At 46.4% G+C, this 12,720-nt stretch overlaps 3 protein-coding genes across 4 annotated transcripts; 2 read left to right on the forward strand and 1 right to left on the reverse strand.

Annotated features, from left to right (window-relative positions):
* The first annotated feature begins 352 nt into the window (after positions 1-352).
* LOC131879969 (Fanconi anemia group I protein-like) lies at positions 353-5,476 on the forward strand. Of its 2 annotated transcripts, XM_059226455.1 has the most exons (11): positions 353-425; positions 521-738; positions 809-1,514; positions 1,593-2,791; positions 2,853-3,218; positions 3,285-3,460; positions 3,537-3,859; positions 3,916-4,304; positions 4,362-4,808; positions 4,917-5,159; positions 5,222-5,476. In XM_059226455.1, the coding sequence occupies exons 2-11, from the start codon at positions 637-639 to the stop codon at positions 5,402-5,404; spliced, it is 4,134 nt and encodes a 1,377-aa protein (XP_059082438.1). In that variant the 5' UTR covers positions 353-425; positions 521-636; the 3' UTR covers positions 5,405-5,476. The 2 variants fall into 2 exon arrangements, with proteins under 2 accessions (XP_059082438.1, XP_059082437.1); XM_059226454.1 differs by lacking the exon at positions 353-425 and having other exon boundaries at positions 470-738.
* Positions 5,376-6,854, reverse strand: LOC131879971 (diphthine methyl ester synthase-like). Its single transcript, XM_059226458.1, has 2 exons — positions 5,972-6,854; positions 5,376-5,748 (listed from the first exon to the last, which is right to left on the reverse strand). Exons 1-2 carry the CDS (start codon positions 6,501-6,503, stop codon positions 5,459-5,461), a joined length of 822 nt encoding a protein of 273 aa, XP_059082441.1. The 5' UTR covers positions 6,504-6,854; the 3' UTR covers positions 5,376-5,458.
* A 198-nt stretch (positions 6,855-7,052) lies between these two features.
* On the forward strand, positions 7,053-12,338 carry LOC131879970 (ankyrin-3-like). The gene is made up of 4 exons (XM_059226456.1): positions 7,053-8,097; positions 8,514-8,907; positions 8,974-9,175; positions 9,275-12,338. Exons 2-4 carry the CDS (start codon positions 8,570-8,572, stop codon positions 10,799-10,801), a joined length of 2,067 nt encoding a protein of 688 aa, XP_059082439.1. The 5' UTR covers positions 7,053-8,097; positions 8,514-8,569; the 3' UTR covers positions 10,802-12,338.
* Positions 12,339-12,720: the final 382 nt, after the last annotated feature.

Below are 12,720 nucleotides of genomic sequence, written 5' to 3' on the forward strand. Positions count from 1 at the left end.
TGAAAAAACAAATCAAAAGAGTGTTTTTGGTTTGTCAGGAAATGATACAACGTCAAATGCTTTCAACATTTGGCTCCTACGACAAGCAATTTTTATTCAAAATGACAAAGTTATAACCAAGGACACTAGAGCACTCTCAGAGTCCCTGGTACAACATGTGAAATATATCTATTATTTGACACTTGATCATGTTTGTTCATCCAAATCAATGACAAAACAGGAGTACCGGCTGTTTGCTACCGGTAATAATTAATGGAGCAAAATATTGCAATAAAAAGTGCGAATGCTTGTAAAAAAAAATAATTGCCATTTTGCCCAAAGTGGCACCAAAGGTGACATTTGGCAACTATGTAGTGTTTACCAGATCTTAAGATAAGAGCCGATCGTTATCCTTCGACTATCGATCAACCAATCTAAATTTTTAGGTATTGGATCACGTTTACTTTTGGGTCATTGACACCCACCCTGTTTTGTTTTTCGCGAATTTTCCCTCCTTTTTCCTGTTCGATCTTGCCCGAAGAAATGATCAAGTTCAGCTGGTTCAGCTTGATTTGTGATTTCCGCGGGAAAACAAACGAATGTGTCTGAAAACATCGGTGTGGTTGTCAAGCCGAATCGCCATCATAGAGAGTTATCATGGCTGATTGGACCAAGAAACTGGAGGCTTTGGCCGAGGAATCCAACCTCGAACTCAAGCTCAAAGCCCTCAAGGGGCTGAAATCCGTGCCTATCGCCCAAGTTTGTCATTTGTACAACTGGAATATGATAACCCAACCTGATTTTTGCGTTTCTTTTTGGGCCGTTTCAGATTGTGGATGAAGTGGACGAGGTTTTTCGGAAATCGGACCGCATCCTGATTCTGTGGCCGCAATTGCTGTCCGTGTTGTGTCTCCCTGCGAGCAGTGCTCAATGGGCGGAGAAGGACGAATTAATATTTCAATTAATTCAAAAGGTCTTTCAACGACTAATTGATACTAAAACCATTCCCAATGTCCGCGCTCGTCGAGTCATGGAATGTTTTTTACCTCATTTAGAGTCCTTGGGCACCACTCAGTTGGTTGACCTGGTCCGAATGGCCACCGAGGCTTTACAAATGGAACCTGAGCGTTGGTCCACGCGATGGTTCGGGGTTTTATCCCAGATTTTGGGCGTTTTCCCGGCTCGCAGTCGGGTCAACGTGGAAGATGTGGCCACAGATGCTATGAGTGGGCCCAAGTATCGATCGCATTTGGTTCACTCCATTTGCGGGTTCACTTGGCCCTCCTGTCATGTCACGGCTCTGTGCTCAATCTTCTTAGACTTGGCCTTGAGTCCGGATGAGTTTCACGCTATTCAGGATTGTCTGTGTGAGCTCATTCCGGATTTGGCTCCGGCTGAAGTCCCGGCACTAGTCCATCAGATGATGCGATTGAGTCAGGATCACGCCTCAGAAAAGCTCTTGGCCGCTTTGTCGCATTATTTTCGAATTCGACTAGAAAAGGACACGAGCCCCTTGGACTCGGAGGACCTCATTGGTGAGAGCTCAAGTCTCTTAAGATAGCACGAAGAAACCTGGCAGAGAATATGACCGTCATTTTTTTGTTTTGTTTTAGAGGGTGATCCCGAGATCGGAGCCGTGAAACAGGCAGAAGGCACCGTTTTGTATCACATCACGAGTTCGATTCGACGCGGTCATCCCATGGGCAAGGATATCATAAAGGCTTTGAGGACGGGGACACAATTGCCCGACGTGATGTTGAGTCCCTTCACAGTCTACCTAGCCCTATCGTTAACATCGATTAAAAGCATGTCCCAGCCCATCTTGGAACACCTAAAAATGACCATCTCCAAGAACATATCGTTTGGTTTGAGGAGGAATGAGGACGCTTGGTTCAGAAAAGCCACCCAAAGCACTCACTCTACATCGGTCATGTTCCATCGGCTATTGGATCAGACCTCAACCTATGGAGGCTGGGAATTGATTGAAAAGGGCTGTCTGGATCTGGCCCTTACGATCTTGGATTCAAGTCCGGGTTTGGGTAAACCTGATAAGAAGCTCAAGGCTCTGTGGGCTTTGGGAGATGATATACTATGCCGGATGATCAAGACCTTTCCACACACGGTGGAAGTGGTGATCAAGATGATTTGTAAGCGGATTCTTGGATCTAGACAAGCCTATCAGTATACGGATTGCTTGCAAAAGCTGGTCCACGGGGCTGGTTGGTCCTTGGTTGACAATCCCATGTTGGTCAACGATCTTCTCGAGCAAACCAGTAACTTGGGCTTATCTGGTGCTCGCCGGGTGTTGAACGCACTTTTGCCGTTGGTGAAATCCTCACGTGTTTTAAAGAACACCACCATTCTCATGCTGAGGAAAGCCTTGTTTGCTCGTTCAGTCGAGGTCAAACAAATCGGCCTCAACGGAGTCTTACAATTGATCAAAAGCTTCAAGATCTCGAGCTCACTTCCCGTCACTCAAATGAGTCAATCTTCCAGTGGATTGTCGCAGATCTCGGTGGATGTACATCGTGGTGGCACACCTACCAATGAAGCTCTTTGTCTGGAGCTCTTGGGAGTCCTTCGACGTGGACTCAGTCAACACGCTTCAGTTCGTTTGAGCTTGTACCAGGGATTAGGTGATGTGTTGAGTCGCAACCCTCAACTGAGTGCCAATATTCTGGAGATCTTGAGCCAGCATCCGATCATGATGGGAGTGCTGTCCCAAAATGAGAGCAATCACGGAGGTGATGATGTGGCACTTTTGGACTTGAATTCGGTGATCAAAGAAGAGCAAAATAGCTCAACGATTCAGGTCGGTATATTGTGATTGTCGTGTAAGAAAAGGTTTGGTTGAAATTTACGATTTTCTGTAGGATCCTGTGGGTTGGTATCTTCATTGCGTTCAGCAAATGATCACCAAGATTGAAGTCGTCTACGGCGAGGACACGGAAAACCTAGATGATAATGGTCTGAAGGATAAAATCACCGACTTCTTGAATGACTTGGCGGGGAAATACGCCAACTCTGATTTGACTGACTTGAATTTCGTCAAGGATGCAGATTACTCTCGACAAACCTTGGCTGGTGAAACCAACGCGAACAAGATTGAAATCTTGAAGAACGTCATTGAAGCGTTGATGGAGTTTACGATCACTCATGGGGGCGACGTCCAATCCGACAAAGCCTCTCTCCTTCTAAGACTCTTTCGACGGCACCAAGAGCTGTCCAATTTAATCAAGGTAACACACTTAGTGGAGCCTCTGCTTTTTGCCTTACGAGGTTTTCTGATCTGAATTTGGTCTTAGAACACGGCCATGAAGGCCCCGGTGAGCAAGAAGAAAATGGACAATTCCCTCCTTAAGCAAGGTGCTAGCAAAAAGGTGGTCAAACACCAAGTTGGTGGGTCTAGTAAAGCCTTTAAAAACCCAGAGCATGCCTTTTCCTTTAATGCCCTATGCATCATACTCAAGGCGTGCCTCATGTAAGTGCCCGCATTGATGTTGTCATGATTATTGTCTTTTTATTACATATCTGATCTTGTTTTCTTTGCTGTCCAGAGATCAAGTTCCTGCCCATCAAGGTGCCTTAACCTTGTTAAGAGATGATACTTACTTTGTGCGATACCTTTTGCGAGTGTTAAATGAAAAGCAATCTTCTTTGGAGCGAACTCTATCTGCTCGAGGGGAAGAGGAAAACAATCTCTCCGATGTGATCTTCAAGCATTTGAGCTCCATTGGCAAAATGTTAGTTAACAATTGCCTTTTCAACGACGAATCCGATGAAAACTTGAGCCTCTCGTCCCTAGAATGCCTTCTAAGGAATCTGCAGATCGTCACCAAATATTACGAACCCAAATTGAAGATATACTTGACACAATTGGGTAAGATATAGGAGGTTGAGATCCATGCATGGAAATTTAATCTATACATATTTTAGGGCTGCCTGGTCGATCTTCTGGAGAGATTTTGGACCAGTTGATGGACGGCGTGTTTGCACAAATCACCAGCGTTCAAGACCTTGTGGATAAGCATGACCAAGACGAAGACGCCGCCAAAGTTATCGGCCACTTATTTCAGATTGCACAAGTTCTTCTTCATCAATATCCAGCCCACATGAACTCCAATCTGGACGACGGTTTGAAGAAAGTCAGCGATTGGACGAGAAAGTACGGCGAAAGCTCGGCCACGACGGACCCCAATGTATTGAAGCCATTCTTGAACTTGCTGTTCGATGCTAATCGAGTGTTCAAGCCCAACTCGGGTCTTCACTTGGACATTGCCCGAGAGATTCATTCTAAATTAGGAGATCTGAACGAGACACTACAGGTGAGTACTTTTGGGTTTGGTAATATGAGGATATTAGTTAATAGGCTACGTTTCTAGACGGATGACGAGCGATCATTTGCTTTCATCTCCAAAGAATCTGGGGAAACCGTGCTCCAAGTTTTGATTGGTTCAGTCGAATCCGCTTTGGAATCTGCGGACATTGTGATTTCCCGGAGTAAGCAATTGATCAGTTCCGAGTCTTGGAACCCAAGAATGAATGAAGATCAAATCGCGGATTGTGAGAAGATGCTTTGCCAAATTTTGGCCCGGAGTATCAACACTTTCTTGGAGCTGTCACAAAGCGGATTGAAATTGGGAGCACTTCTTGACCAGCTGTTAAAATCTTTGATCAAACTGTACACGACTTTGGACAATTTGGCCAAGTATTTCTTCATGCGGTGCAAGGTTGACAAAGACGTCATTGTGGTATCCAAATTCGACAAGGTGGTAGAGATCTCAAAAAACGTCACCAAACACTTATACGAAGTCATAAACCACATCGAGGTAATTGAATTTTACTGAGAAGAGAAAAAAAAAACACCGATTGCCATCGTGATTCACATTAAAATAGCATGGTTATCTAGATTATGTAACTGCTATTGCGTTTTGTAGAAAAAAGCCAGAGACGTGGCCGACGATAACGCCTCGAAGAAGAAGGGCGACTCTGCCACGAGGAACGTGATCAACAAAGAGGCCCGCACTATTCCTAACCTGATCTTCAAAATCGAGCAATTCGAGAATGATTTAATCAAGATCGGCTCGCGGTGCAAAATCGACTTCAAATTGAAAGCGTCCGTCTCCCGAGATTTCCGGATGGACCAAGACAAGTTACGACAAGACGTCAATGACGATTCGGTGAGATGAAATTTCTGGGCCAAGACCTTCTTTCGTTACGATTGATCTTAAATTATACATAGACCATGAGCGACGGCGACGAATCGAGTCACCATCTAGCCGAATCCACGCGGATCCAGGAGTCGCAGCATCAAGGTTCACAAAGCACCAATTCGAGCACTCAAGCATCCATTTTGAAAGGAGGCAACATTGAGCCGCCCAACAAAAAGCTCAAAGTCAAGATGTCCTTCCGGGCCCACGATTAAGCCAGGACTATTGTAATCATTATTGTTTTCATGTTCATTTGATCCAAAGAAATCCTAGTACGGCAAAGCATGCATCTTGAGAGCGTCCATCTCCAACGGATGCAATCGACCCACAATCACGAGGGAATGCAATGGGGGACCCATGTCGATGAATTGCATCTCGTCCAGACACCGCGTCACCATCTTTTGCGTCTCGGATCCGATGCGGGCCACCGCGATGCATTGGACCTTCTCGTCCACGGGTGTGGGTAAGGACTCCAATTTGCGTCGTTTCACGGTCTCGATCAGTTGATTTGCCGCTTGTTGCGTTGTCATGAAACGAGGCGGATCATATATCTTACGACCTGGGAAAGAAGGACAAATTGGCTGATTACAATACGGAAGTGGTTGACATTCGGATGCCAGCCAACCAATAATCATTTAGTTTGTTGAAAGATCTTAGAATGCCACTCGTAAACCCAAAGTGAGCAAATCACAAAGACGTCGGAGCCAATGTAGATTTTAAATTAGCTTGGAAACATCAAGTCAAGTCCAGATCGGCGAAAATCGGGATGCTCATTAATTTACCTTTGATGAGGTTTTCTTCGCTCTGCTCCTTGACCTTGATGTCCAGGAGACACAAAGTATGTAAGCCCCGTTCCGAGTTACTGATGATCTTCTCATAGAAGCTCTCGGGTTTCCATGTGTCCGTCCAGAAGGGGATCGAGACCGTTTCGCCGAACTGATATAACTGCAAGCCACACGCGCCAATGGCATTCATGATACTGGCATTGTGCACGGTCTGCGTAGGGATCTCGAGTTCTTGGGCTCTCAACAAGAGATCCATGTGGGTGGTGGCACCAAAAGGATCACCTACCACCAAGAAGGCCACGTCTTGCTCTTTAGCCGCATTGAGAATCTGCTCGGCGCCTTGTTCCACCAAATCGCGATCGGCTAAGAGGAGCGGTTTGCCGTAGAACTTTTCCAAGGCTTCTTGACCGCAAGTCAGGATGGATGTGTAGTGCTCCAGGAAGACTTTGTCACACTTCTTGACGATGTCCAAGCCTTTGACCGTGATGTCTTGAGCATCCCCCAGACCCAATCCGATGAAATACAACATCGTGGAAGAAGACTATAAAAGATTGGATGGCGATGGGTTCACACGTGAGATCTATCGCGGAACCTCCTTTGTTTGGCTCGGAACAGCCCCATCTAGTGGAAATGATTGATGGCCTTATGAAAAAAGACTACCACAACGACCACAACACGCACAGGGTTGCGAGAACGATGAGCCCCATCCATATTGTTCTTGTGGCTAATTTTTTACGTTAGGGCTTGTTGGGAAAATCCAGAGATCATTTTCGCTCATTCTCAGTGACGTATCAGTTTAAAGGTGTTCTCCGACCAAGATGAAGCTGTTGTTGGACTGAGGCTCGGAAAAAAATCAAATCCAGTTCCAATCCGAGTTTGAGTTTGGGATTCCCGAGAACCATTTCCTGTTCCAAGCATAGAATGTAGGAGATTAACCTGCCAGAGGTGATTTATAACATCACGTGGTGCAAAGTGGGTAATTCCAATTTTTCTCATTATGCAAATGGTAAACCAGTTCGAATTATTTCATAAGATTTTGGCTTCCACTTTAATTGCTTTCTGCTCTGTTTCGATTAAGAACCCAACACATTTAGTCCGAACCTGTTGAGGACGAAAAAACGAATATATTCGTTTGCAACCTTACATCACTGCATCATTGGTACAAGATCAATGAAAAAATCTGCTTCCAAACTTGGACAAGGAGATTTGCCTTCGGCAGGCCTGAAATTCTCCTGCTCAATTGAGTCCTCAGTCCCAATCACATCAATACACTCGCTCACTCTCTCTCTCTCCTTGAGTCATCATGTTCTGGACCATCACCACCCCCACCAACACCACTAGGCTCGATCCTCGGATCCCATGAACTCGCCAGTTTCATATCCCAATCCATCCCTAATCAGTCCTCCATTGGTCGCTCTCTTCCCATCCTCCGTCCTCTATTCTCTAGGACGGTCGAGTTCTCCTCCCTCCTTTTTCTCCTCCAGTCCTCCGAGTCCTCCGAGTCCTTTTCTCTGAAAGGTTTCGACCGCCCAACCGCCGCTCTCTTGCTCCCATCTGCCCAGTCACAGACACTGGCATTTCGACCTTGAACCAAGGCCGGCCCACGCCCGGACTCCTAGCCTTAGGTTAAGAGCTTAACCGAGCGCCCACCCGGGAAAGGGCCTTTGATTAGGCCAGCTTTCTCTTGTTTCCCCCAGAAGGACCCCACCTTGAAAGACCGGGCCTGGTTCGCCCGGAGGAGGGTCGGGCTCCTTACACTCACGGTAGTGGGAGATCCATTGCTAAGCGCGGCTCAGAGCTTGTTACTCCCTGAGGGAGACCTTTGAAGGCTCTGCTCCTCTTCCTGGCCCCCCCTCCCGACCAGGAGAGCACTGCTGTGGCTGTTATTGTGATTCGGACTTGTGCTACTTCCTACGAGTCTGGCCTTTGAAGACAATTTTCGCGACGAATACGATTCCTGCCACAATTGGGCTACTATGTGAGAGTTTCTGCGGTGAACCCCCGGACAAATCTGGCCTTGGGCTCGCGGGAAGTATGAGGATCGTGGCGCGGTGCATCGGGCATCCCTGAAGATCCACGTCATGCCCGCATCACGGATTGATTGTGGGGCGGGAGTAGTGCGGGTAAGAGAGGATCCATGGGGACGACAGATACAGAACTGAAGCTTTGAGACGGGGAGAAGCCTTAGATATGCTTGACGAAATTTTGGACGAGTTCGGATTGATGACAAGGTTAGAAAAGGGAAAGGCTGATGCGGGCGGAAATATGGTCCGATGAATTGAGGTTGAATAATTTTGGTAATCCAGTTAGCATTTGTGGGATGAATTATAGACAATGAGAGGTAGGGGGTAGTTGTGGGGTGAACGTGCAAGATGATGGCACGCTTGAGATTTAAATGGAAAATGTGGAAAATTAAACGGAAAGGTACACAAGTAGCTCGAAACACAGTGAAGTTGATGGCCAACAGGTGCTAGAATGAAATAATTGCATTTCATCCCTCAAGAGCGTGTATTAGAACAATGAGTTTTTGGCCTTTCAGGATATGTTCTTCACATCTATCGGCACTTAGTTCACGAATCACCCAGTGAGGGCAGAATGGGCGGGGCACTCTCGCATTTTTTCCAATCCGGTCACGCCCTGCTGTCCTCCTCCCATAATCGCAATGTCTCCGAGCAAACCAAACGCAACATCCGGATTGTGTTTGACGCTCTCCGAGCCAATCCCAAGGTCACAGTTCATCGCCTTGAGGGACTCCTCTCGACCATTCCGAGAAGTGAAAACATCCTGCAAATCCACAACGAGGAAGGATACAACTTGTTGCAAAAATGTGTGGGCATTAACAATCTCGAAATGGCTCGGTGGTGCCTGTCTCGAAATATCGATATCAATCGGGGAGCTTGCTCACTGCCCCTACATATCGCTTGCCTAAAAGGGTCAGTATCCTGTCTTACCTTTCCTAATGATTTGCTTTGGGAGCTAACGACGGTTTGTGTCATTAGGTATGAAGACGTGGTTGAATTGCTGTTGAAACATGGGGCTCGTGTGGACGTGGAGGCCCGGATGTGTTGGCCAGGGCCTCATCAGCAGAACTGTGAAGAGCGAGGAAAGCACTCCAGGAATCGTGATCACGACCGGGAGCATCACTACCGGTCCTTTGACAAACTTCAATGTGCCATCTACTATGCAATTGATGGGGATCAGGTAAGAGTGACCACCCATGCCAAACCCATGCCAACGTCATTACCTTGAGGCCTTACAGAGGTTCGGAAATCTAGAATCTTGATCATTCAACGGTTTCAGGTGGACATTTTGGAACTCCTGGCCCAACAAGGAGAGGACCATTGGCTCCCCTGGCAACAGAAGCGCCCACTTCTGCACATAGCGTGTGAGCGCGGTGCGTGGAACTGTGTCAAGTATCTCGTATCGGAGCGCTCGGATGAGATCAATCAGTGCTATGACGAGTACTATCCGATTCATCAAGCCGCCCTCCATGATATCAAGTTCCTGGAGTTGCTCATCCAATGCGGGGCCGAGACCACGGTGAGGACTTCCACTCAACAAATGACCGCGCTTCACGTGGTCCTGCTGCAGGGCAAGAAAACGGCCGAGGACACGTTGCAGACGGCCAAGCTGCTCATGGAGCACGGTCTGCGCGACCTCATCAACGAAGCTGACTCGCTCAGTAATACCCCGCTCCATGTCCTCATTGTCAGATACGCCATGGAGGAGCGTCGGTTTGGCTACAATATCGACCATCAGCCCTGGAACAAGTGGGACATGCTTCACATCGTGCGATACCTGCTTCAAAATGGCGCCCGCCCTTCGATCAATCAGACGCACAATTCGGCTTTGGCGTGCGTGCTTCGACACATCACGGATTGGGAGTTCCGTTACGACTTGCTGCAGATGCTGTTGCAAGAGGGTGGCGACCCCAATGTGGAAGGACGCGACGGGTCGGTGCCGCTCATGGTCTGCTTGGTGCCTCTGATCAATAAAGACCCGCTGCATCATTTCACGCACACTATGAAAGTGTGCTACTTGAACTGTGTGCGCATCCTGTGTAACTTCGGTGCCAATCCCAACTGCACGTCGCGCAGCAACCTCACCCCACTGCACGTGCTCGTGTTCACGGCCAAAGAAAACATATCGCTCGCTCGGGAGGAGGAGAAAAGCCAGGGCTTCGAGTTCATCCGGAACCTGTTGACCTTGCTGCTCCAACACGGTCTCGATCCGAATGTCAGATTCAGCCAACGCTTCAACCATAGCCTGTTGTCATTGCTGGACATGGTCCAGAACGCCCGCGTCCCCTCCGATCTCAACTACGTGTACGACCTCACATTGACCCTTTTGCAGTACGGTGCTAATCCGAACGTGAACATCGATAGTAGTGCAGACGGAGACGACGACGGCTATTCGGGTTTCGGGTGCGGTCCGGATCGCCATCGCTCTATGGGAGGTCGCGGGGGTCGGCTGCGCTCCAATCATGTGCTCTCTCATTTCGTTCAGGTTCTCATGCAGAAAGACAATCTGTGCCATGACCCAAACCAGAGCTTTGCACGCATCATCACGCTCTACTATCTGACCATGGACCATCACCCCCTGTATACGTGTCTCCGATTGCTCTATGCACAAACCGGATCCAATCCCAACCCAAATATCAGTGCCTTGTGTCAAGTTATCAAGGAGAAGTGCTCCAAGCCCCGAACTCTGAAGCAAATGGCCCGCATCGTGATCTACAACAAGATCGGCCAACGGCCCGCCATCTCCGCCAGCAAACTTCCTTTGCCCGCTGTCTTGAAGGACTACGTGCTTAACTTCGACCCTTAAAACTACGATCTATCAACTATGAAAGCAAACTTATTATTCATCTAGTCCCTCTCTCACTCTTCCTTCTTCCCCTCTCCCTCTTGCCATTAATATCTTCTATATCTTTGACAACGCGTCCTCATTTTCATCCATTTACACTCCCCAAAACTACACTGACGTACAACAACTATTTACCAGGCGGGTCAAGTATTTGCCTCACCCCTCCCTCTTCTGGCAATGTTATTATTCTTTTCATTTTATTTTTATTCCCATGATCTTTTTGGTCTACTTTCTATCTTTGCATAAACATCATACATACCACTTACCAAAATCAAGCAGGTTTACAATAATCATCCCATCACTATCATCACTATCACCACTTCTCGTACAACGTCAACAACATCTCCTCCTTTAACCATTGCTACAACTACAATTTCTACAGTTTCAAGCTTGCAAATCATCATGTCACGATAAACCGACAACCTCTTAGAACGAGCAACCTAAATCGTCTACAAATCTAGTTCGACTCCTCCTCACGTCTTCATCTTCCTTCTTGTCCTTTTCCTCCTCTTCTCCGTCTTTTTTATGATCACTCCGTATGCTCTCGAAGGTTTCTGCCACCTTGCTCCATATCTTACCCGAAACGACGATAAACCACCAAACAATATTGCCTCTGTAATTGTTTTAGTCAATGCAATATTTCTATCAGCATCAACAACAACAACAGCTCCGTTATCAGCCACCATCCAAAAGGAGGAAAACACCATCATCATCACCATCATCGACGTCAATTGCAACTTCAACCACCCAAAATATTCATCTGGCCCTATTGCTTTTTCGTACCTTATCCATGAACCACAGGAATATGGATGGGGATGCTAGTCTGAAATTTACATTATTGAAGCAAGTGAACTTGCGCTTCAATTACATGTTTTAATTTGCAGTTTTATCGAACAACTGGATCAAAAACTACGTATATGCTCTCTCAAATTGCAGCTCATAAGGCACAGAATGAATGTTATAGCCATGTACTTGAAAACAATTACCAGAATAGGGCTAGCTCATTCATTTTGTGTAGAATCATGTAGTAATCTTTGAGGAGGCATGAACTTTGGCTCAGCCAATCGATTATGCTGAAAATTGCAACAATTAGTCGAAGCGACCTGGGGTATGTATGCTCCTTTGAAAAAGAACGCAAGCACCATGTTTCAGCGGTTTATTCCTTATCCCATCGATTGAACTTTGAATCTCCGGAAAATCGGATCCAAAACCGGACCTCCCTTCCAACCAACAAACCAACCAACCAAGATATGATCAAAAGAATGTACAACTGTTTGGTGCCATTGAAGTCGATTTTTGGACCGACGACGGATATTTTAGGTCAAGGAGTGTTTGGAGTATTGTTCCCATTCCTATTGCCGCCATTCCTCTTATCCTTCTTCTTATTATTGCTATGGATTGCTGATTATCTTGATTTCTTTTGTAAAATTGCATATATTACTTATATAAATGTTGAATGTGAAGGAAAATAATATAACACATATTTGTTGATAAGCTATATGTCACTGTAATTTTGTTTTCATCGAGAGGTTTCCTCATAAATTGGGTGTTCGCAATTTCTGGGGATGTAACTAGAAATGCAATTAATTACATCATGGATGATGTAATTATAGATATCATTAACCCCACAGGAGAGGGATTACAGCATTTTTTTAGAAAAATTGCGATTGTAATCTTTGAGGGGGAGATAAATCGCTCCCAAGCAATTATATGCCGATTTCTCTCACTGCGAGTAACGCGAAGGTGTTTGAGAAGATCATGAAGAGTCCAAACTTGTTGAATTTCTTGAAATCCATGATGTCCTTCCTCCTAGTCAGCATTTGTTTCCGAGCGCCCTTTGGCATGGTTACCACACTGACTGAACATATAGAGCAGGTTAT

The sequence above is a fragment of the Tigriopus californicus genome, chromosome 5 (genome assembly GCF_007210705.1).
Source record: "Tigriopus californicus strain San Diego chromosome 5, Tcal_SD_v2.1, whole genome shotgun sequence".
NCBI lineage: Eukaryota > Metazoa > Arthropoda > Copepoda > Harpacticoida > Harpacticidae > Tigriopus > Tigriopus californicus.

Excerpts from the sequence above, each read along its gene's own strand:
- LOC131879970 (XM_059226456.1), top strand. The coding sequence starts at position 8,570 with ATGGGCGGGGCACTCTCGCATTTTTTCCAATCCGGTCACGCCCTGCTG. Across the intron at positions 8,908-8,973 it reads CATATCGCTTGCCTAAAAGG|GTATGAAGACGTGGTTGAAT; the intron begins GTCAGTATCCTG and ends TTGTGTCATTAG. Across the intron at positions 9,176-9,274 it reads ATGCAATTGATGGGGATCAG|GTGGACATTTTGGAACTCCT; the intron begins GTAAGAGTGACC and ends CAACGGTTTCAG.
- LOC131879971 (XM_059226458.1), bottom strand. The coding sequence starts at position 6,503 with ATGTTGTATTTCATCGGATTGGGTCTGGGGGATGCTCAAGACATCACG. Across the intron at positions 5,749-5,971 it reads CGAAGAAAACCTCATCAAAG|GTCGTAAGATATATGATCCG; the intron begins GTAAATTAATGA and ends CTTCTTTCCCAG.
- LOC131879969 (XM_059226455.1), top strand. The coding sequence starts at position 637 with ATGGCTGATTGGACCAAGAAACTGGAGGCTTTGGCCGAGGAATCCAAC. Across the intron at positions 739-808 it reads AATCCGTGCCTATCGCCCAA|ATTGTGGATGAAGTGGACGA; the intron begins GTTTGTCATTTG and ends GGGCCGTTTCAG. Across the intron at positions 4,305-4,361 it reads ATCTGAACGAGACACTACAG|ACGGATGACGAGCGATCATT; the intron begins GTGAGTACTTTT and ends CTACGTTTCTAG.